Source organism: Myxocyprinus asiaticus, chromosome 2 (genome assembly GCF_019703515.2).
Source record: "Myxocyprinus asiaticus isolate MX2 ecotype Aquarium Trade chromosome 2, UBuf_Myxa_2, whole genome shotgun sequence".
Classification (NCBI taxonomy): Eukaryota; Metazoa; Chordata; class Actinopteri; order Cypriniformes; family Catostomidae; genus Myxocyprinus; species Myxocyprinus asiaticus.
This window is the reverse complement of record NC_059345.1, coordinates 10,141,766-10,164,663: the sequence shown is the minus strand read 5'-3', so window position 1 is coordinate 10,164,663 and position 22,898 is coordinate 10,141,766. Positions and strand designations below refer to the sequence as shown.

At 37.3% G+C, this 22,898-nt stretch overlaps 1 protein-coding gene across 3 annotated transcripts in view; it reads right to left on the bottom strand.

Annotated features, from left to right (window-relative positions):
• The window catches only part of LOC127412594 (myotubularin-related protein 13-like), a 179,271-nt gene that overhangs the window by 76,567 nt on the left and 79,806 nt on the right, over positions 1-22,898 (bottom strand). For all 3 annotated transcript variants that reach the window (XM_051649073.1, XM_051649081.1, XM_051649089.1), the window contains exons 11-16: positions 22,614-22,727; positions 20,090-20,218; positions 17,537-17,635; positions 16,962-17,166; positions 12,641-12,750; positions 11,697-11,846 (exon numbers count right to left, since the gene is read on the bottom strand). In XM_051649073.1, the coding sequence (XP_051505033.1) occupies positions 11,697-11,846; positions 12,641-12,750; positions 16,962-17,166; positions 17,537-17,635; positions 20,090-20,218; positions 22,614-22,727 (807 nt within the window). The remainder of the gene's footprint in view (positions 1-11,696; positions 11,847-12,640; positions 12,751-16,961; positions 17,167-17,536; positions 17,636-20,089; positions 20,219-22,613; positions 22,728-22,898) is intronic.

Genomic DNA, 22,898 nt, shown 5'->3' with positions numbered 1-22,898 from the left:
GGAACACAGTGTGCCATGCAAAGCATTATCTGTCAATCACAGAACTCATTTTGAATGTGAGGGTAACAAGTTGACCTTAAAGCCAACATAAAACATTCAAGTATTTGTGAAAAGTAGGCGGTCCATACCAAAATGGAGCTAGACCTGAATGCAAGTTTGTAGTCTATTGTACGGGACTACTCTTCTCCTGAAAAAAAAACCAATAAGGTTTCAAAGTTGCTTTTTGATCGAGACGTGGAGGTTAAAGGTCAAGTTTACCATTGAGAGCCTCCTGATATATCCCAATCGTAATGTTTTATCTTCGAATCTGTCATTACTTGATAGCACTGCTGCAGCCTTTATTCAGGGTTTCCATGCATTAAGACATTTTTTAGAACCGAGCACAACTAGAAAAATGTACAATCACTAAGAAATTTCCATACCTTTTTAGGATATTATGAATTTCAATGGCTTTTCAAACTCTGAAAAATCACAATTGAAAAATTCCCTGATATTCCCAGTTTTTCCATGATTGTTGGAACCATTTTTATTACATTAACGTTAACCAGCATTAAACTGCACTTGACTCCGCCATAGGTCAAGTCATCTTTAGTTGTATAGCACTTTTCAAAACACATTGTTTCAAAGCAGCTTTACAGAAAATCATGCTTTAACAGAAAATGAAGCTGTAATATATTTAATGTTAGAATCATCATTGTGCAAATGATTGACATTAACTACTTGCAAGATTTTAGAAAGTCTGCATTACCTACAACTGTAGCCTAAAACAATAAGTAAATAGCTATTTGGTTATTGGATAAAATTAACTAATAATCTGCATGGCTTAAGGCCAAAGTATACTTCGGTTTTCCGCATGTCTGTACGTACATTTCGTCATCAGCAGTCTGCAGCCTAGTTTTTCTAGACATGCACAGTTTGCATCCTTGTGCATCATCGTAAGTGTACCCTAGCACAGGGCTTTCAAACTTTATGCAATGGGCCCCCTAAAAATTAGGATCCCCTTGCGAGGGATCCCCATCATAAAATATAATGGCAGCCCTGTATTTTCCTATATAATGACCCATTTACACTAGTAAGAGTGCCATTATAAAAACAACATATTGTTTGCCAAATTTAATAATTGCCATTTACATTGTCATTATAATAAAGCCAAAAGAAATTATAAAAACATTATCTTGAAAATATTTACTTTGTATTAAAGGTGCAGTATGTAAGATTCAGAAACCCTTGTTATGAATGACACCTGTGGCCGTTAAGTGAACTGCAGCCAGCTACCTGTTGCTCGTGCTCGTGTACACACTCCATAGGGACATGAGCGTGCGAGCATCGGCCAAAACAATGTCGTAACGTACAAAGAGACTGAACGTGATTCACCGGCATCATGCTGACAGATGAGGTAGCATAATTAAAATTACACAGTTATGATTGAATTTCTACAAACTTTGAGACTAAACTAAAACTACTTATCAGCTAACATAGTATACTGATACACACATACAGCTACATACTACCGAACTATACCAGACAGTTTACTGTTGCACTGCAGTTATGTTGCACTATTGTATGTTTTGTATGTCATATGTTGTACTACGATCAAGAAACCAGCGTATTTGCTTAAATTTATCCTGTATACCTGACTTTTAGTCAGAGATCGTTGAAATTATTTGAAAGTTATGAAGCAAGGTAGCTTGCAATTCGTCATCGTTAGCAGGCAAGATTGAGTTAGTTAAAATTACACAGATCAATCCTTATGGCACTATATTTCACATGCTTTGCAGTTATGTAAGCTTACCTGTCCAATAAGAAGAATGCCAATTCAGGGTCGGTTTTGATCCCCAAAACCAAATGAAGGTCCCTCCAGGAATCAAATGCCCTGCCGATGCTCACTCTAGTTTTCGCTCGACCATGTTCCCGCTTAGCCAGACGCTTTTTTTTTTGTGTGTGTGTGTAGGAGTCGGTGTTTGATATTTGCTGGATTCCATCTCTAACATAACATTACCTAGTGTTGCAGACTGTCTGTTGTCGCTGTTGAATAGCGGAAGAGAAGCTATTATTGAGGCAAGGCTCTCGGGAGCGCGCATAAACGTTACATCCTTTGGATTTTCCCGGCAAAACCGACCCGCTCCCTTCGTATGAAAATGAGTCTACAGGCTTTAATAGGCAACCTAGGAAGTCTGGGAAGGGCTAATTTTTTAAGTTGCGTTACAAGCCGTTCACACATTGGCATAAAAAAGGCGAATATTACATGAAAATTGTTACATACTGCATCTTTAAGTTGACAGCATATCTTTTTTCTACTAACTATAAAAGGTAATAACTTTTTTTTAACCCTTTCTTTTTCCGAAGTTTTCTGCAGACTCCCCTTACGGCCCCCTGGACCCCGGTCCCCAGTTTGAAAACCCCTGCTCTAGCCTTTAGGTAATGTCAGCCGAAAGGACAGTTGTTTCAGAGCCAGAGGCAAGTTATTACAATTTGAGGAAAGATTATTCCTCAAAATAATGTGCAATTGATGAACTGTGCTCAATAAAACTGGGAACTAGGGTTACCAACCGTCACATATAAAACGGAATTGTCCCGTATGTGAGGGAACAAAATTCGTATGAAATCCATAATTATTTTAGCATCTTACATTCAAACTGCTGAGAATATCTCACAAACCGAGAGAAGTGCACCTGAAACAAACACCTTTCGCACGAGTTGTGCAAGATATCAGACGTTGAACGTCACACTGACGCATACTTTTCTGTCAGAAGCAAGACAATTTTGTCAAACATATAGCATAAGTGCATGATTTTGTTTCTCACCATTGTGATTCCAAAAACATCAGTAATTCATGACATTACATTGCATTGCATTTGTCATTGCTCTTTCTGGAAGAACAGCAGCACTTTATAAACAAAACTTCAGTACAGTACAGGTTAAGTTAAAATGCTTTTCTTTCTTACATTTCCCTTTTGATAAACACTATTTACTGCCAAAACGATGACACTGTTATTCAAGAAGAAATACACTATTTCATGTTAAGCATTTTCTCTCCCATAAACATTATAATTATAATGCATGGTTGCTCAAAACAGTACTAAGACTTTTACAGTGGCCCTGGAAGGCCAAATTATATTTTTAATGATACATACTATTTTAAAACATTATTCATATACTGTCTACAAACTTTTGAGCCCAATTTTAAATGGAAAGCTGGTTGGTTGAGCTTTAAAATTATGGGGAAGAAAATGCTTGATGGAAAAATATTGTCTTTCTTTATTGATTGCAGCTTTATTCATTTGGCAAAAAAGTATTTTTTATTAAAAGTGAAGATTGAAAGAAATTTGGTTCTTCCTTGACGTTGCATTAAAGCAGTTTTCATTTTATGCGTGTTATGGGCTGTTCACACTGAACACATTTTTGGGTCCGTCCTTGCTGTTTTTCATTAGTTTTCCTCTGAAAACAAGCTCTAGGTGGACCTCTTTAACCATTGCGCAGCGCCTCACATTGGAGCCCCGCTAAAAAAAAATCCTGTATTTAGAGCTGGAATGTCCCTTATCTGGCTCGTAGAAAGTTGGCAACCCTATTGGTAACGTCAATTAAGAACAGGGTCAATCTTGATTTCATGTTGTCTTTAAATTATTACAGAACATCTCAAAGTACCTCACTTCAGTGAAACACTAGTGTACACTTTTCTCCCGCCAGCCGATAGAATGTGTATGTAGAGCTCTGATGCACTTCCCTGCACCCCTAGCACCGCATAAAACAAATGTCTGACTGACAGGCAGGGTGAGTATTTGCAAGGGCCCCCTGCAGATAAAGCAGCCTGGAGCTTGCCCATAACCCTGCTGCACAGGAAATGACTGGGATGCCATAGAGCATCTCCACTTCATAGCATGCCAGACCTCTGCTGGGCTTGCACAACATTTAGCTCCAGAATTGGCCACAGCTGGACGGAGCACAGACCAGAGCAAAACAAGACTCTGTAAATATGCCTATTAAGCTCATTAATAACCTTGTTACGAGTTTGTTTTAACAATGATAAGGTCCATCTTTTATTGCCAGGGGAGATTACTACAGTTCAAGAGCATTAATTTTGGCACAGTTCTTGGGCCGAAATCAAACAAGGAGGTGTCCTTTTTGTTTACAGCCATTTTTCAACAGCAAACACCCAAAGAATGCACAACAAATATGTTTTTTAACAGCTCACTGATATTCCAAGAAATTGCGTAAAATTGGGCTAGCTCCGCTGGGATTGTGAGCTTTGCGAAGGTGGGGGTTGGTGCCATGGACAGACTCTCTTCAACTTCTTTGCGTGGAGTGGGCGAATGAACACATCTGTCGCATGCTACGCAAACCTGCCGACCTCAAACAGATGGAGCCGGAGTCCAGATGCCTGAGGTCATGTTCATGTTTGGATTGCAATTAAAATTGTGTACATATTATACCAAACACTTGGGCAAAAAAAATAAATTCAGTTTACCAATTAAACAAAAGCGACATGATGATTCCGGGAAGTGAATGGATGTCATAAGCCTGGGCTAGCATCGGTGTGCATTGTGTAAGGCAGAAATACTGAAAAATGTCTTACAATTCCACGGTCACACTAGGCTTTGAGCATGCAAAACTATTTCAGACACAGCAAGGGACAGGATATGATGTCACGCTTAAGGGTTGTGGCTATAATAAATAATAAATCACAAATAAAATGTTAAGATATACAATCTACAGCACAAAGCTTCCTGTAGCAATAAAAACACGCAGCTTTGAAATATATATGTCTATTCTTTGTATTAAGCCAAGAGGTCAGTGTGTGATCAGTCACACATATTCACATCATATACACTCACTGAGCACTTTAGTAGGAACACCTGTACACCTACTTATTCATGCGATTATCTAATCAGCAAATCATGTGGCAGAAGTGCAGTTCATAAAATCAATTCAGATACGGGTCAGGACCTTCAGTTAATGTTCACATCAACCATCAGAATGGGGAAAATCAGGCTGGTTTGAGCTGACAGAAAGGCTACGGTAACTCAGATAACCCCTCTGTACAATTGTAGTGAGCAGAATAGCATCTCAGAATGCACAACATGTCGAACCTTGAAGCGGATGGACTTCAACAGCAGAAGACCAAGTCGGGCTCTTTTATTAAGACCATAGTTTTCCTAATAAAGTTCTCAGTGAGTGTAGATTTACAGGTCAAAGTTCCCCAAGCTAGAACATTGGTACGCAGCGGAGTATTGAATTTCTTTGCATGAGCTTGCGTTTCCAGTCTTCCACATTCAAATGCGTTTAATGGTAGGGAATGGAGTGTGAAGTTTAGTGTGACTATGGCTTTACTTGGGCAATGAGCATTTATTGCACACTGCCATCACAAATACTTGCAGCAATATTGAACTGCTTCAGTTTTGAGTTATAATATGCCACAAACGACCTGTTACAGCATCATTAGTGATGATGGGATTTACATATCCTGAGGTGTTCCTTTTTTTTATTTTATAAATGAATACAATAAACAACTCAATATAAACATAGACAAACAGATATAAAGATATAAACAAAGACATAAAATACAGAGACAACTGACAGGACATTACATATGATTTCAGTGCCTTTTGATATGTATCCTATATTACATATTTTAAATACATATAGTGTTAAGGCAATTAGTCCTTTTTCCCCTTCTTTTTTTCCCTCTTTCCTACCTTCCCCCTTTTTCCCCCTACAAACTAAATATAAAATATATGTTCAGCTGAAAGTTTCAGCTAAAGAACTCAAAGGTGGTAAGGTGATGTAGGTGGTGGGCCTGGTGAAGCAGTCTTCTGAGGCAGGTCATCACGGCAAGCACTTCTTCGCCTGGCCTGGTCATGTCTCCATCATTTGTGTAAGACCATGGTTCCATCATTGGAATCATACATGTCAATCAACCAGGCCCCCTTGTAATTATGATATGAGAGTGGACCCGCAGCATCCACCGGATAAAAAAATAAAATAAATCTAATTGTAAAGACAACAACAAAAAGATGCATCCTGATGAGTTCCTTCGCGATTACTAAAAAATAAACTGGACTGTAAGAGTTCCTAAACCTTTCATATGTAATTTAAAGTTTTATACCCCATCTATACTGCAAACAACTGATGCGACACAATGTAACAAAATTACGACACTCCAATTAAAATAAACAATGCTGTCTGCACTGCTTTATAATCAATGCGCTTACTTGTAGTGAAGTCTCAGCAGTCCATTTTGTTCCTAATTGGAGTGTTCTAGCTTGAAAGCAACTGAAAAATAAAAAATAAAAAGTCCAGATTGTGGTGGCAAGCCACTGATAACATTGCAGATCAGATTTGGCCTGCTTGCCAGAGTATTCCAAGTCCTTGGACAGACCAAGAGGCAGCACTCTTTCGATAGTTCCAACTAAATTATAAAGTGTGCTATGTGAAGAGTGCTATGAATCACTTTTTGGCAACAGCCGAACAGATTAACACTAGTTCAAAGTGCAAGACCATCAGCTACTGTATCTACTCCCTCCCAATCAAATTATATTTTGGGCTTTGAACTAAAGGTAGAGCCTTTTAGCAAAATTTAGTAGTCACTTAAGACACAATACATTACCTCTTGACCTTACCTTGAGGTTATGTAGAAGAATTAACATCAAAATGTATTTTTCAGGCAAAAAACATAATTATTCCTTTTGGGAAGACATTACGAAGTATTAGCACATGGGTGTGACACAGTTTCATAGTTTAGGCCAAAGACAAAGAACAGATCTATGTCAGAAATATCCAGCCAAACTGGAAAAATTACTGCCGTCTTTGCCGTCTTTCATATCTCATTGCATTTTTAAGCTCTTAACCGAAAGCGTTGAGAGCAATGACAGTGTAGTATGAAAGCAATTAGTGTGGCTGAGCCATTTGCTATTTTCGTTTGTCATACTGCTCATCTGAAACTAATCCATTGAACTTGGTGCCACACAAGGGCCCAAGTCATGACCAGATATCTGGAAAATGAATGCAATAGAGCAGAGCAAACACAATATTACCAAGAAACTGAAAAATTTTCAATGGAAAATGATTGATTTTGTCAACCAGATTATCATCACCTGATCAGTTATTTAAGCTATAAACTCACAATATTTGTTCTGTAATACGAGTTCTGTTCCCTGAAAACAATGCATACTTGTAAGGAACATCAAAATTTATGGAGCTCCACAAACAATCCACTAATTCCAAACGTGCCAGGTAGACTTAATCTTTCCATTGGCGATACCAAACTGTCAGTGAAACATAATGAAAAGTTCTGCAGATCTTACAGAACAAATGGTACCCCTACAGAGCTTTCAAGCGCATCTGTTGTGGAAGAGAAAAACAGAAGTTTTTGACAGGTATGTTAGCAACCATGTCAGTCTGACACAGTGATTTTCACTACATCCATCTAAGAAAACATTCCTGCAGTAAAAAGTCCAACTGTATTGAAAGCTGACTAAGTGGCGTAACACACAGTGTGAGGATCAAGGTCAGCGAAGTGATTTAGCCTCGTTTAATCTAGAAGGCTCGGACGAGGACATTCAAAATCTCACCTTCTCAAAGGAAATTAAAGCTTCATTAATATACTCCAAAATGTACTATTACAGTGGATCAATCTAATATAAGGGAACATTCAGAAGACATTTTTAAAGGCAGGTGACGTCTCGCATAACCAGACTTTTGACAAAGCATTAAGTCTGGTCCACACTACAAGTACTGGCCACTTACATGTACATTTAAGCGTTTGGCAGATGCTTTAATTCAAAGTGAATCTAGTGCATTCAAGGTATACATTTCATCAGTTTGTGTTCTCTGGGATTTGAACTCATGATCTTGGCAACGCTAGCGTCAAGTTCTACCAGTTGGGACTACATGAATTGGTAGTTAGTATGCAAAGTTAACTTTTTGTGACATTTAGGGGCAAGTAAATCTTGAATCAGATACAACCCTGACAGTGTTGGATATCAATAGACTACATGTAATCTGGATTACATAAACAGATCTAAAGGATTACATAACTAATTCCATTTTTAGTTGTGTAATTTGCAACCGGTAACAGATTACATTTCAGAAGTAATCTACCCAATACTGAACCCTGACAGCAAAGAAGGATATACAGGTGTGCTCAAGGAGATCTTGTACACCTGCAAGTGTCTCAGACAAAATTCTAAAATACTTTCAAAGTTTAGATGCCGAACATTGCAACTTTTGTAAAATGCAGAGATAAGCTTTTCCTTGGAAGCGCTCATTGTAACAACCTGGGAACTTGTATATGGGACTTCCAATGGGTTTGCTGTGCATGCTGATTCCAGACACTGGAAGCAATTGCCGGATGACACAGCGCACTCTAAAATTCAAAACAACTGTTTTCTGTGAATGTACGCAACCATGTCGGTGGTGCCCAGCAATGACTCCGGAGGCTGCTCAAATTCTGTTATTCTACTCACATACCTTTCCATTAAGTTTGACGCAAATTCTTATCAAGTGACAGATTATTTACTTTAGCCATTGCTAGAAGATACATTGTGTACATGTATCTTTCAAATAACCTACACAATGTACTTTCAGTTACAAGTATTACAGTTTTGTAGTTTGTAGTAGCTGGACTAAAACCTAAGGCAACATATAGATATATTTCTAATCTTTCAGTTTGCGCAGCTGCACCGGTTTCATACACCAACCTGCAAACTCATCGACACCACTCTCGCAGAAGTGCAAATACATTCTTAGATTTTGTCCGTACGTTTATACGATTATCAGCTTTGGACTGCCACCTGCACTGCACTGATGCATCCTATGTGGGAAACCTATGCCTTGTCCTACTCGCGATGTAGTGCTGTTCTTCTCGTCCAGTGTGTGACCATCGGGTTCCGGGGCAGTTTTTCAAGAAGGACTTCGGGTTTGTAATTACTGAAAAAATGAGCAGGTGTACTGAACTTGTTTCGCGCACGCCTGTTCTGTTTTCCCATTGTTTTCCTATATATACACATGCTGAACGAATGTCTTTGACTGTCTTTAGGGTCCATTCACATCGAACATGTTTTTGCACATGTCTGTTCTATTTTCCAATTGTTTTCATATGTAAACACATGCTGGACAAATGTCTTTAACTGGTGCACCACGTCTCGCTGTTTCTACAGCGTCTTGTGCATGACCGGCTTAAAGTTAAAAAGAACTTCGAAAAACACGTCGAGACACCTGCACTCTGTTTCATTCGTTGTGCTGCATCTAGATTGTTTTTAGTGCAGGTGTCACAATGATTCATCGTTCTGCACAAGTTCAGGCTGCATGGAGGGGACAGTTACATTGTTTCATTTAATTCCAGATTGTTCAGCACCAAGAAAAGTTTCAACGCTTGAAACAGTAAGGGAATGTTTTCTCTTCTGATCTACTGTACGGAGGGGCTGTTGTGCCTTGTTAAAACTGATACGTTTACCGTTTCGTTAATGTTACGAGTGCTGGCTGCGATACTAACATAAAATACAGCCTATTACAACAGTACTTGCTAGGAGAAGAAATTCTAAAGACTGTGAGCAATTTTGGGTTCGGATCAAGTTCGGCCTAAAATCTGATAGTATAGTTTGGGCCAGGTAGGGTGGACCACAAAGTTTCGGGTAGGGGTCAGGTTTCATTTTAAGGCCCGTGCAGACTTCTAGTCAGTGGGCGTGTCATCTGAGGCTGATACAACAGGCAAAATCTTGAAGTTTTTCCTTTTGTGCCGCTATCAAGACTATATTGCTATTGACAGCAGACTACATTCTCTCAGCTCCAGATGATGTCCTGGGGAAGCAAGGAGCTGCTGCCCACTTATAGCTTGTCATCCTCATCCCTGTTCCATGTCATGTTGTTGCCTACACTTTGATGCAAAACAACCTTTGTCCTTGAGCAGTCTCTCTGTAAGTCTGCATGAAATCATTCATGCTTTGGCCTGGCATGCCTTACTGATTCTGCGTCTCGTCTTGATTAACAGACTCTGACGGCTGATAGTACATGCATTTCATCTTTTGATGTCCATTTCTTGTAAATCTAAAGCACATATGGATCTCTTGTCTCAATGAAAAACAAAAATTGACAGAAATACTTACAGCTCCAGTTTTAGATGACGCAACTCTACAGATCATTTCATCGGCATGCATTTTCCATTGCTCCATCTTATTGATTTATTTCTTGACATTATGTTTTCAAAAACATTTAGCTATTTTATTTTATCCCACTGACCCACCTCTGCTCAAATGCAGATGTTGAGACTCTTGGCCCTAGCTGGTCTGTATTATTATGACGAAAGTATGTTAGGAATGTCCAATGACTCCATAAAACTAGCTAACTGTTTAAACTGCACAGCATCATTAAAATCCCCCTAACCATACAGACACAAAGTAGTAAAACAAGAGGAACTACCAGTGGGAACCTGCATTACTGTGTGATTAATGATAATATGACATTTTATAAAGGAATGTGATGGACTAACAGAAAATAAGTCATAGGATACTATGACACATAAAAGTTAAGCAAAGTCCAAACAACTTCAAATGCTACTTTTACGTAAGATTGGAGAGACTGAAAGGACTCAATAAGCTCTTCTAATTATGAAAATAAAACTGAATTTCTGATTTTACTAGTTGTATTGCCTTTAGTATAATAAAACAAACAGCAGTCAAGATCAACAAGTCAATCTGGCTGTGTGCATATTTGATCATATATGATACATTGACTCTACATGGTCAATTTCAATTTGCCTTGTCAGTCATGTTTGTTTAGCACTGGATGATGAGTACCCATCTGCTCTGTTCCATTTCTAGAAAAACTACAGGCTGCTTTTTTAATTAATAACCTTCTTTACGTCATGGGTCTTATCAGGAGGTCCAGTCGGCAATATTTTAAAGGGAGAACAAAGAGCTGCTGGTTCTCCCTAAATGGTAATTTAGGACACACTTTAGGAGACTTCTGCCCGACATGCATAACTAACATTCTTATTTCCCAATAACCTGCTCTATAACTCTCTCTATACTGTGCTTGAGAAACTCAATTTAACTTTTCGTATTGTTTCGTAATGTTATTTGTATCTAGCACTGAAATGTTTCCTACAGGATTGGATCCTAACTACATTCAAAACAAAACAATACCATTTTGTGTTACACATTCTAAAGGTTTTTAAAATTAAAATACCATGTATTAAACAAGAACCTTTCGTGGATAAATATCTTTAACTACACGTCTCCCATCAGTAATCACTCTGATGGATTCAGCAAGTAATTTGTTCATTTAAACCAATACCTTGTGAGTCATTCTGATTGATTGATTAATTAAATGATACAACTCCGGAGAGTAATTCGTTCGTGAATCCAGCTCACACTGTATTTTTGTTTTCAAATGCAGCCAGCGAAACAATGCAATAATAATTTTGTATTATTTTATTATTCCTATCACATTCAATTCAGAGTGCAAACTCACAACCTGGGTGGAATACAATTTATTTTGTAGTAGCGCTGAAGATACAGCAGCGGCATATTGCAGCCGTTAAGTTCCGGTAAGTAAAAGCCAATGTTTGCTAGTGTTGTGATCTGGACCTCCTCATGGCACCGTCCAACCATACTACTCAAAAACTGCTCTGGTATTTACCACTTACATAATGCATTTTCGCTAGCCACTAAAGTGATAATTTTGGTAATATCAATGCCTACCTGAAGAGCACAGTTCATCATGCGAACGATGTGGTCAAACTGATGGTGGTCCAGAATGGCGCGGTTCTGCTGCACGTGGAGGCTGAGCTCTTCGGTCAGGCACTGGCGTGCTGCTTTGCCTTTTAGGGCCCGAAGAGCTGCAGGGAGTGTCTGTAGAAACCAACAATTTACCACTGTTAATGCATTACTAAATCACATGCTTTTTAAGCGCTTAACATTTACTGAGCTGCCTTCATCTGGATGCAAAAATGCTTGGCTTGTATACATGCATGCAAAAGGCACCATCTTTCCAGCCAAATCCAGCCAGCTAACGTTGGACCCATACTTAAACTTCCAGAACGGTTGCTATTGATGAGATTTTACATCTAGATGGAGGCAGCAACCACCGCTCAGGTTTACTCAAGCTGATGGTGTAGAGGTTGTGTGGAGGTGATGTCTTTACTGGCACACAGAAGCTGTTAAGCTGCAAGCACAACATTTTTACAACCGTAAAGGGATGCTAGGGTGCATTGTATAACCAAAAAATTAAGGTCAATGTGTGAAGGTAGCCGGCTACCATTCCAATGCAAACACACAGGGGAAGGATAATTTTTTTTTAAAAGCATTCCCTATGAGCAAATTTCCCTTCGCCACAGGTAATTTGCACAAAGCTATTTAGCCTAAAATAATGTCAAGATGTCTTAGACAAACACCAGTCATGGTTAATGTTAGAATAATATTAGCATTAGTGATAAGGGCAGGGAAATAAAGAGAGTGTGTGTGTGACTGTTTGTTCACCCCTTTCCTCCTACGTCTGTACGACTCGCAGCTGAAGAGTTTTGCTTATCGCATTAAGAGTGCCATCACTAACGCATGTTAATCTGCATGCTGTCTTTTTCCAGAAGTGCATGTTAATACAAGTGGGCTTAGTTCTCCTTTGTCAATGACAGACATGATTGCATCACCTTCTCTGCCTCCAGAGTCTTGTTGTCGAAGATGAAGCCGATGCATGTCCGGACCACCTCCAGTCTACGAGCGCTGTTAAAAACCGAGCTGGCCTTGCCCATGATAGATACTATATAAAAGAGATGACCCAATATCAAAACATGACAAAGTGGCCTTCTAAATTAAAGCAATAATTGTGCAATAAAAGCAATAAAAAGCAATTCAGGTGGTAAACAAATCACTATAACAAAGTCATAAGTTGGAAAATTCAAGCAAAATAAATGACACCAAATAATACAGTTTATTACAAATAATAATCATGACAAGATTTCAAGATTTTGTGTTCTGGGTACAGTAGTTACTAGGGCTTGTTTATGACTGCTCACTTTCCTAAGTCAAAAGAGTCTTTATGATACCATCAAGTCTCTATGATATTCTGATTTGTAGATGTGGCTCAGGTGACTCAGGTGACTTACGGATTTTTTAAATTTATTTTCGTTTTATTGTCCAATAGGCAAAAATCGTCTGATCGCTTAGAAAAGTAAAAGCACCACAAGTAAGCACTGCTAATAAACAACTGACCCTTCGCTAAGCCTTGCCCTAAAAATGTTACTGACCAATCCTACCTAAGAAACTGTTTTCATCTGCCATTTTCATCAGACAAGCTTTTGCTGTTTTCTAATGAGTCAATGGAAATCATGTACATTTGGGTAGTTTTAAGCAGAATTTTACAGAAATTATCATTGTTGCCAGGTCATTTATAATAATGACCTATTATAATGACCTAGGTACCTAGAGAGGATGTACAAGGCATTTGTACAACTCTTTTCAACCTTTAAACATATCTTCAAAAGAGCATGCTATGTATTAAGTGGTGTCTGCTCTCAACATCAGTAAAGACACCTACATTTGCTCCAATGTGAATTAAAGGAATATTCCGCGTTCAATACAAGTTAAGCTCAATCAACAGCATTTGTAGCATAATGCTGATAACTTTTCTATATAAAAAAAAAAGTACAAATCAAGGTTAAAGGGAGGCACTTACAATGGAAGTGAATGGGGCCAATTTTTGGAGGGTTTAAAGGCAGAAATGTGAATCTTTTAATTTGATTAAAGATCTTACATTAATTATTCTGTTAAAACTTGTGAAATATTTGAGCTGTAAAAATCATTTTTACATTCGTTTTAGGGTTTGTTGACATTACATCGTCATGGCAACGAATTTGTAAAATTGGCTATAATTTTACAGAGAAAAGGTTACTTAGCATTTTTATCACACTAAAATCATGTTAACATGCATATTGTTTACTTCTTGTGGCTATACTTTTGAAACAGTGATTATTTTAACGTTTACAGATTGGCCCCATTCACTTCCATTGCAAGTGCCTCATTGTAACCCAGATTTTTGCTTTCTTTTAAAGCTACACCAGGGGTCGGCAACCTATGGCACGCGTGCCAGCATTGGCACTCAGAGGGGTAATCACTGGCATGCCAGAAACAGGGAGAGAGGAGTAGACTATTTTATTTAGATGAAATTCCGCACCTGCATTCCAATTTAAATTGTGATGTAATTCTTCCTCATGATCATGCAGCATGTTTTCATGAGCTGAAGGGGAGACTAAACAAAAAGTTAAAATGTGACAAGACTGCAGTATACCCAACAGACTCGTGCAGCGCGTACAAGTCATTCATGCATCACAAGCCGGCAGCGCTTCACGTTCGGTTAATCACGCGAGTAAACGTGCCCGCTTTGCTTCGGTCAGGCTACGAGGATGACAGCTTACAATCCGTGTTTCATTTGTTTCTTTTTGCTTTCAGAACAACACGTGATGTAATAAGGAAAACACCACTATTAATCCTTGAGATTTCCAACCAAGCATACAGGTACACCCTCCTTAAACCAGTCACACTCAAAATTACATTAAATGATTAAAAGACAAAACATAACAATCTGAGTCTAACAAAATATAAATTAAACCTGGAAATAAAGTTTTAGGATTTTGGAGGTGCGATTCACTGAAAATGGCTAAATAGTCGAGCGGCTTGTGATGTGCGAATGGCTTTCACGTGCAGCGCGAGTCTCCTCGCACTTTAATAGTGTTTAGTCTCTGATTCAGCTGATGAAAACATGCTGCGTGATCATGAGGAAGGATTACATCAAGATGTAGATTGGAATGCAGGTGCGAAAAACTTCATACAAGTAAAATAGCCTGCTCCTCTCTCGCTGTTGATTGCATGCTAGTAATTACCCCTCTGTGTGATTTTGAAAAAAGTAGTATGACATAATATAAGAAATATTTAAGAATGCACACAATTTCGTGATCAGTAATCAAATAAGCCAATTTGTGACATTAACTGTAACTCATTTTGTACAAAAGGACAGGTTTTCTTTCATTAAAGCATTTAAGATGCTCTGTGAAAATTCACATGCAGGATCATGATTATATCATAATCATCAGGTTTTCACTCAAACTGTTATGCTGATAATATCATTTGTAATAAAAAAAAAATAAAAAAAGATTAAATTAGAAAAATGCAAAATAGAAACATTTTCAGAAGTGGACTCAAACTTCGGAAAATCACATACATGCACATATATATACAGCTCTGGAAAAAAAATAAGAATGGCAAATGCTTCTTAAATCAGTATCTCTACACAGGGGCGGACTGGCCATGGGGAGAACTGGAACATTTCCCGGTAGGCTAGCCGAGAAATGGGGCAAACTGGCCGTGATAAGGTGAACGGGTCATGACAGGCAAAACGGCGCCGCGATATTCCATTCCAGTGTCTGATGAATTCCTGCTTGAAACATAGTGCCAGGAGTGGCATAAATTCAACAATGTGAAAGACTGGTGGAAAGCATGAAAAGACACATGAAAGCTGGGATTGGAAATCAGGGTTATTCCACCAAATATTGATTTCTGAACTCTTCCCAAGTTAAAACATTAGTATTGTGTTGTTTAAAAATGAATATGAACTTGTTTTCTTTGAATTATGCGAGTTCTGAAAACACTGCATTTTTTTTGTTGTTTTTATTTATTTTTGACCAGTGGTCATTTTCTGCAAAAAAATGCTCTAAATGACACAGGGACGATCACTTTCGATTCAAATTCACCCGGGGGAAGGGGACGTCGGCACAGCCATTAACTAGGAAAATAAAAAATGGCACTAAGTGTCAAAAAGGTTGCCAACCCCTGAGCTACACTATGTAACTTTTTTAATAAAACTGCATACGTCTTGTGGAAGAACATTGTTTTGGTTGTGCTTCGGCTCTGCTCCTCTACGCAATAATTGTATTTCACTACACACACACAGATAAACCATATCAGTAAAATATCTTACTTGCTGAGTAAGAAAAAAGCCTTCTCTGGGTCGTTTTTAAATCCATTCAGATCTCAGACTTGTACACAACTGAAAAGCCAAGCGGATGTTGATTCGGGTTTTATTACAGTCGTTTTCCCTTTTTGCTTGTAGACTCTGCTCTGTTCAGGAATTCTTTGTTTTTACAACCGGTGATTCCCCAGAGGTTTGCTGTTTTGAATGATCCATGGTCAATTGTTCTTGTTCGTTGTGACAACAAACTTTCAGCTTCAGCTACTCCCACACATGCGCTACAGTAGTCGGATCTTATTTTCTCTGTATCCGGACATGACGTGAACACGCACAAGTGAATATGTATGCAATCTCCTGCGAAATCCATCCCGACCGCTCTAAAATATAAATAATTATTATAGGTTTAAAGTGTATTTGGGTAAAGACATGGTTTGGAAGATGGATTTTTGTTGCACTCTCTCATTAATACATTTTTTTTTTTTTTTTTTTTTTTAACAAAAAAAGTTACATAGTGTAGCTTTAAAGAAAAGAAGGGGCAAATCAAAATTAATTTTTGTGGTAATCAATATTATGCCACAAATGCTGTTGATTGAAATGCTCCCAAAGCTTGTCAGAGCGAGTAATGGTAATTAAGGGAGGCTCATCTTAGCAAAGGGTCACTTCTTTTCACCAATTAATACAGTTCATTAGCCTAACTGTAGGTGATTGTAGATAAGTGAAGATATGTAGTCTAGGCACATTGATATAGAATTCAATTGATGTTGAATCACAATCAGTGTAATTATCGCCAGTTAGTATTTTACTATGGCTTTGAACTTGGTTCATTCAGCCTAACATATACCACATAACTTTCCTTTTCTTAAAACCATATACAAGTAATACATTACAATTATTTTTATATTACCATAACTAATATACAAAAATCAATTCTCAGATCCATTCTATGATTCTGTTATAACTCTTTAGGTGTTCACAGTCATGAGTATTTCCTGCTTAGCTGCACTAACCAACAGGGGGTCCGGCAGGCACCACACACTTCCTCTCTGGACGGGTGGTGATGGGGGCAGCGTGCTGCTTGGCCTGGCCCTCCAATATCAAGTCCTCCACCTTCTCCTCCTCCAACAAGGGGAAAGGCACCACGTGCACCCGCAGGTGTGAACCCTCGGTTGGTCGAGGCACTTTCTGGAAGGCCATGTGGGGATTTGGGTTTTCCTGGGGAGTGCAAGAATGAATGATAAAGCAACACACTAAATTAGGGTTTAGAGTTTTCTGCAGCAGCATCTGACTGTTTTCCCATACAAAAAGATTTTTTATCATCACTCATCAAGGGCATTTCTATTTTAAAAGTCACTACACATTTCTGCACATGCAAAGCCTTTAAAGAAGCCTTAGTTCTTACTAAATGTCAGCTTCAAATATGTCAGCTGAGAACATTTGGCAAAAACAGAAGAGCACATGATGAATAAAATAAAGAAAAAAAATGGAAGGGCAATCAGAAGGACGGAGAAAAGAAGTATCATGTCAGCCTTTGAAGTCCAAACGCATGAAGGAACTGGCCTAAGAGATGGTGTCAAGTGCTCACGTTTTTGTAAAGTTGCTCGGACAACTCCCTCAAACGCTTCTGAAACTTGGCCAGGTTCTCCTCTTCCTCCTTGAAGCACTCCACATCTAAGGCCACCAGCTACAGAAGACAAACAGAGCAGTTTAATTCTGAAACAAATGAATCGGTGGTTAAAATGTGCTCAAGAAATCTGTTTTTCCATCTTCTGTGATTGATTTAACGTAACCCAGAACAATAGCTGGAATTTCAATCAGCTAAACTGAGTCATGTATTATCTTCCTTCTGTGGAATGAATTTAGTTACTAAGTCTTAGTGGGAGCATAAATATTTTGGTCTTACAATGTTTTTATTCGTTTACGATAATGAATGTTTACTAAATAATGTGATGCATCATTAAATCTGAAGATTGGTCACAAATTTCAATCCAATTATGAATTTGATGAAGACTGCTTAAATTGCTTATTTTGGTACCATTTATAATAGTTTTCAAAAATATGCTAAAGACCTAAATGTAACTAGAGGGACAATCTAACCTGTCCTATCAAGGCTTTAAGGATTTTTTTACAAATAAACAATTAAGGCTCCTTCATTGCTGTCTACTGCCTACAAAGGCAACTGCCTTCTAAGGCAGCATTCAAACTGAAATGGAACATGATAAGTGACTGATTCGGAAACATCAGGGAGTGTCTATATCCATTTTGACACATGGAAAACTCAACTTAGCGTTTGACTTTAGAATTTTGCAAATGAAGCATAAAAAATACATAGCACACATATATTTTGGGTAAAATAGTCTTCTAATTTTTGATAAGACTGAACTATTTTGTATTACTTTTTCGAAAAATGTGGAAACACTTTACAATAAGGTTCCATTCATTAACATTAGTTAATGCAGTTTTGGAAAGCCCTTTTGTCTTTTAATCATTCGCAGGATATAATTTGTTGATATCAACAATTTAATTTTCGCTAGTTAAAATGCTAATTCTTGATATTAGAAATATAATTACTACTAGTGAAAATGGCAGTTCTTCATATCAGTAATTACATTTGCACAAGTAAAAAGGTTCATTCTTGAGATCAAAAATGAAGTCATCACTCTCAAAAATATTTAAAAAAAAATAGTATTTCCACCAGTAAAAACTGTAATCCTTGATATTTGTAATTGCATTTTTACTAGTAGAATTTCCCAATTATATGTCATTCACTGCTATTTAAAACACAATTACAGATATCTACAATTAATTTCTTACTAGTTCCAATTTCATATTTCAGCAATGCATTCCTACCTAGCAAAAATTTCATTCTTGATATAAATAATAAAATTGCAACTAGCGGAAATTATGGCAAGCCAGATTGACTTTTAATCATTTGCAGGATATGAATTGTTGATATCAATGATTCAATTTTCACTAGTTAAAATGCTAATTCTTGATATCAGTAATTACATTTGCACTAGTAAAAACATCAATTCTTGATATAAAAATGACATCATCACTTGCAGAAATACACATTCTTGTAATAAAAAAAAAAATTCTGTACTGTAATTCTTGATATCCGTAACTGCGTTTTCACCAGTAGAATTTTACAATTTATTCCCTCCTTAATTTCTTAATAGTTGAAACTGCAATTTCACATATCAGCAATGCACTTCTTACTAGTAAAAATGATCATTTTGTATATCAATTATTAAATTGTTACTAGTTAAAATATAATTTCCTGATATCAAAAATGTCATTGCAACTAGTAAAAATACTAATTTTTGATATCAGTAATTTGGTTTCCACTAGTGGCAATGCTAATTTCTGATATCTGTGATGTGATTGTAACTAGTAAGAAACCCTTTTTAGATATATTTAATTACTTTCCACTTTATTGATATCCAAAATCAATTTCCAGATATCTGAAATACTGAATCTAACATGCTGAAATACATTTACCAAAATTAGCATTTTCACCAGTTGTAATTCAATTTTTGATATCAGGAATGGATATTTGCACTAGTAACCATGTAAATGTTGATATAAATTTTTTTTTTTTGCATTTTTACTAGTAAGAAGTGCATTGCTGATATGTGAAAATAGAATTCCAAAGTAATTTTTGATATCTGCAATTACATTTTGAATAGGATTGAATGAGAGATCATTGTGAAATTCTACTAGTTCAAATTGAATTACTGATATCAAAAATAAATGCTGTCACTAGTAGTAATTTCATTCCTGCTATCAAGAATTAGAATTTTACTAGTGAAAATAATCAATTCATATCCTGCAAATGATTAAAAGTAAATTTGGCTTGCCATATTAAGTAACATGAACTAACAATGAACAATATATTTTTAACAGCATTTATTAATCTTTGCTATTGTTAGGTGATAAAAATACAATTGTTCATTGTTAGTTCATGTTAGATCATAGTGCATTAACTTATGTTAACATATACAACTTTTGATTTAAAAAAATGTATTACATTTATTCAAATATTACATTTTTAATCGACTATTAAATTCTGTAATCAATGCACTGATGTATTTTTGACCCCTTTTACTTAATGAACTATGATAAAGAAGTACCGAACCTCATCAAACAGATCGCAGGCCCTGTAAGGAGGTCCCCGTTCTGACACAAATCCCGCAAAGGCCATGCCATCCAACACCTTGGTTAAGAAGTCATTTTCTATTAGGCCCCGTTGGCCTAGGAAGGCAGCCTGTTGAAAAACAGAGGGTCTGTGATCACCATTATCAAGTGTTGAGTCACAAATTGTAGCATCTGCTGAAACCCATTCTGTCAGTCCATTTCAAGCCCATGAGCCACATGTGATTCAAATGATGCAGAGAAACTTTACTAAACAAAACAACTTCCAGAAAAAAACAAAATAAGATGCCTGCTATCTGCATCACCAGATACATCAATTTAGGTGGGCATGTTTATTTTAAACAGATTCCCTACTTTATTAAGTCATGACTAAACTGGTAAATAAGGACTGTTTGGCAGGGCAAGATGCTCAGTTAATGCAAGAGAAGTGATTCATTCCAGCACCTTAATCTGAGCCATGTGGGGTGCTTTAGGAGGGATGTACTAAGACGTTGCTATGGAGACATCGGCTGACACAAACAAAAACATGTTGGAGGGTGAAATAACACTTGCAAATGTAGGTTTGATGCATTTCACATGGCCCATTACAAGGACACTCTGACAGATTGGAGTGCTTAAAACAAACAAGCGACGATACCATCGACACAAGTGCTTACGTTTGCACCAAAGCACTTCAAAGTCAAGGGTAGATTAGAGAAGCAAAACTTGTTGCTTATCTAGCAAGTTCAATAAGATTATTCTTCCATTCTTTCACTGGCTCTTGGCCAAATCCAGTGTTTATGAAAAGGCAGGTGTTTGTACAAGTGCAAGCTGCCATGGGTTAAGGCATGATAAACAATGCTTTATTTCCAGCATGTCTGAGCTGTATGTACTGTAAATAAATCATAAATGCAACATATTTGGAAGTATATACAATGTGAAAGGTCACTGAATCAGCATATTTAGATGGCATGTCAAAACAGCAAATGTACTTCACTAAAACTGAGAAGTTTGGACAATGATGTGTGATAAATTCAGAATATACTGTACATTTCTAATTTCATTGTAACTTCATTATTATGTAGTGTCAACTCTACAGTAGAATATTGTGCACTAGACTAACAAAAAGTACTAAAAGGGAAAGTTTTGGGATATGTACCATGGTTTCTTTGAAATACCTTGGAGTACCATGTTAATACAATGGTATATAAACAAGGTAATCATTCATTATGACAGTACATATAAAGGTTCCATGGTGTTACCATCTGATACCATCACTGTTAAAGGTTTTTTATTTTTTTTATTGAGGTCCAGGGACCCGCTGAAGATTTCAGAGAAAGTAATATATATATATATATATATATATATATATATAAAATAAATACAAAATAAAATACATTTTTACTGAACTGAAATGTTTACTGAAACCCCCCCCCCCAGGTTAATAGGTTAATTACTTTAAGGCCACATCCACATATTTGTGCGTGAAATTGTGTGAACTTTTTCATGAAGACAATATGATTTATCAATAATTTTGAAATAAAATGTATTTTAAATTTAACTGAAACCACATATATGCAAAACAAAAATATCACACTCCCAGTGCCCCTTATAAACACTGAATAAACACAAAATTAATATATATATATATATATATATATATATATATATATATATATACACACACTGTACATATATACACACTCACGGAGCACTTTATTAGGTACACCTGTACACCTACTAATTCATGTGATTATCTAATCAACCAACCGTGTGGCAACGGTGCAATGCATAAATTCATGCAGATACAGGTCAGGAGCTTCAGTTGATGTTCACATCAACCATCAGAATGGAGAAAAAATTTGATTTCAGTGATTTAGAGCGTGGCATGATTGTTGGTGCCAGACGGGCTGGTTTGAGTATTTCTGTAACTGCTGATCTCCTGGAATTTTCAAGCACAACAGTCTCTAGAGTTTACTCAGAATGGTGCCAAAAACAAAAAACATCCAGTGAGCGGCAGTTCTGCGGATGGAAATGCTTTGTTGATAAGAGATGTCAACGTGGAATGGCCAGACTGGTTTGAGCTGAGAGAAAGGCTACAGTAACTCAGGTAACCACTCTGTATAATTGTATTGAGCAGAATAGTATATAGTCTTATTTCAGACTTATGCAAACAACCTGTTGTATTTGTAATAGCACGCTATTTTCCCACACAGTATAATTGGGTCATTATACATGAAAATACATAGCGTCTTTTAGAACTTATAATAGGGGTTCCTTGCAAGAGGATCATAATATTTGGGGGTGCTATGCATGAAAAAGTTGAAAACCCCTGCCATAGTACTACCATATTACTTTTTTGTAGGGTAACATGGTAACACCTAAACATTCCTGATATGAATTTTCTAGAAGTGTTTTGCAGGTTTGCTTGACGGTAATCATTCCTATTCACTCACTGACTGATGGCCCTGTTTGCTCTGCAAATGAGGGTGAACATCATAAAGTTGCAGATGTGCGGCCTCTCTCACCTTGTGAAAGTGAATCACAGGTTCGGAATGGATGCGAATGAGCTGCAGACAGGACCTGTAGCCCTGGAAGAGTTGTGCAAACAAGCGCAGGAAGACCGCTCTCACCTCCTTATCCTGTCAAAAACAAGAAAGCCAAAATAGAAGCGGTTGAGAGACATTCGGGGAATGCCAGATAAATGTCTGATGATGGCATGAGTCAGAGCGCAGATTTTTGTTCTGACAATTTGCTCGCCTTAAAATAAACTGCGTACGTGAAAGGGAGTTCAAACTCCTCTAACAAACACA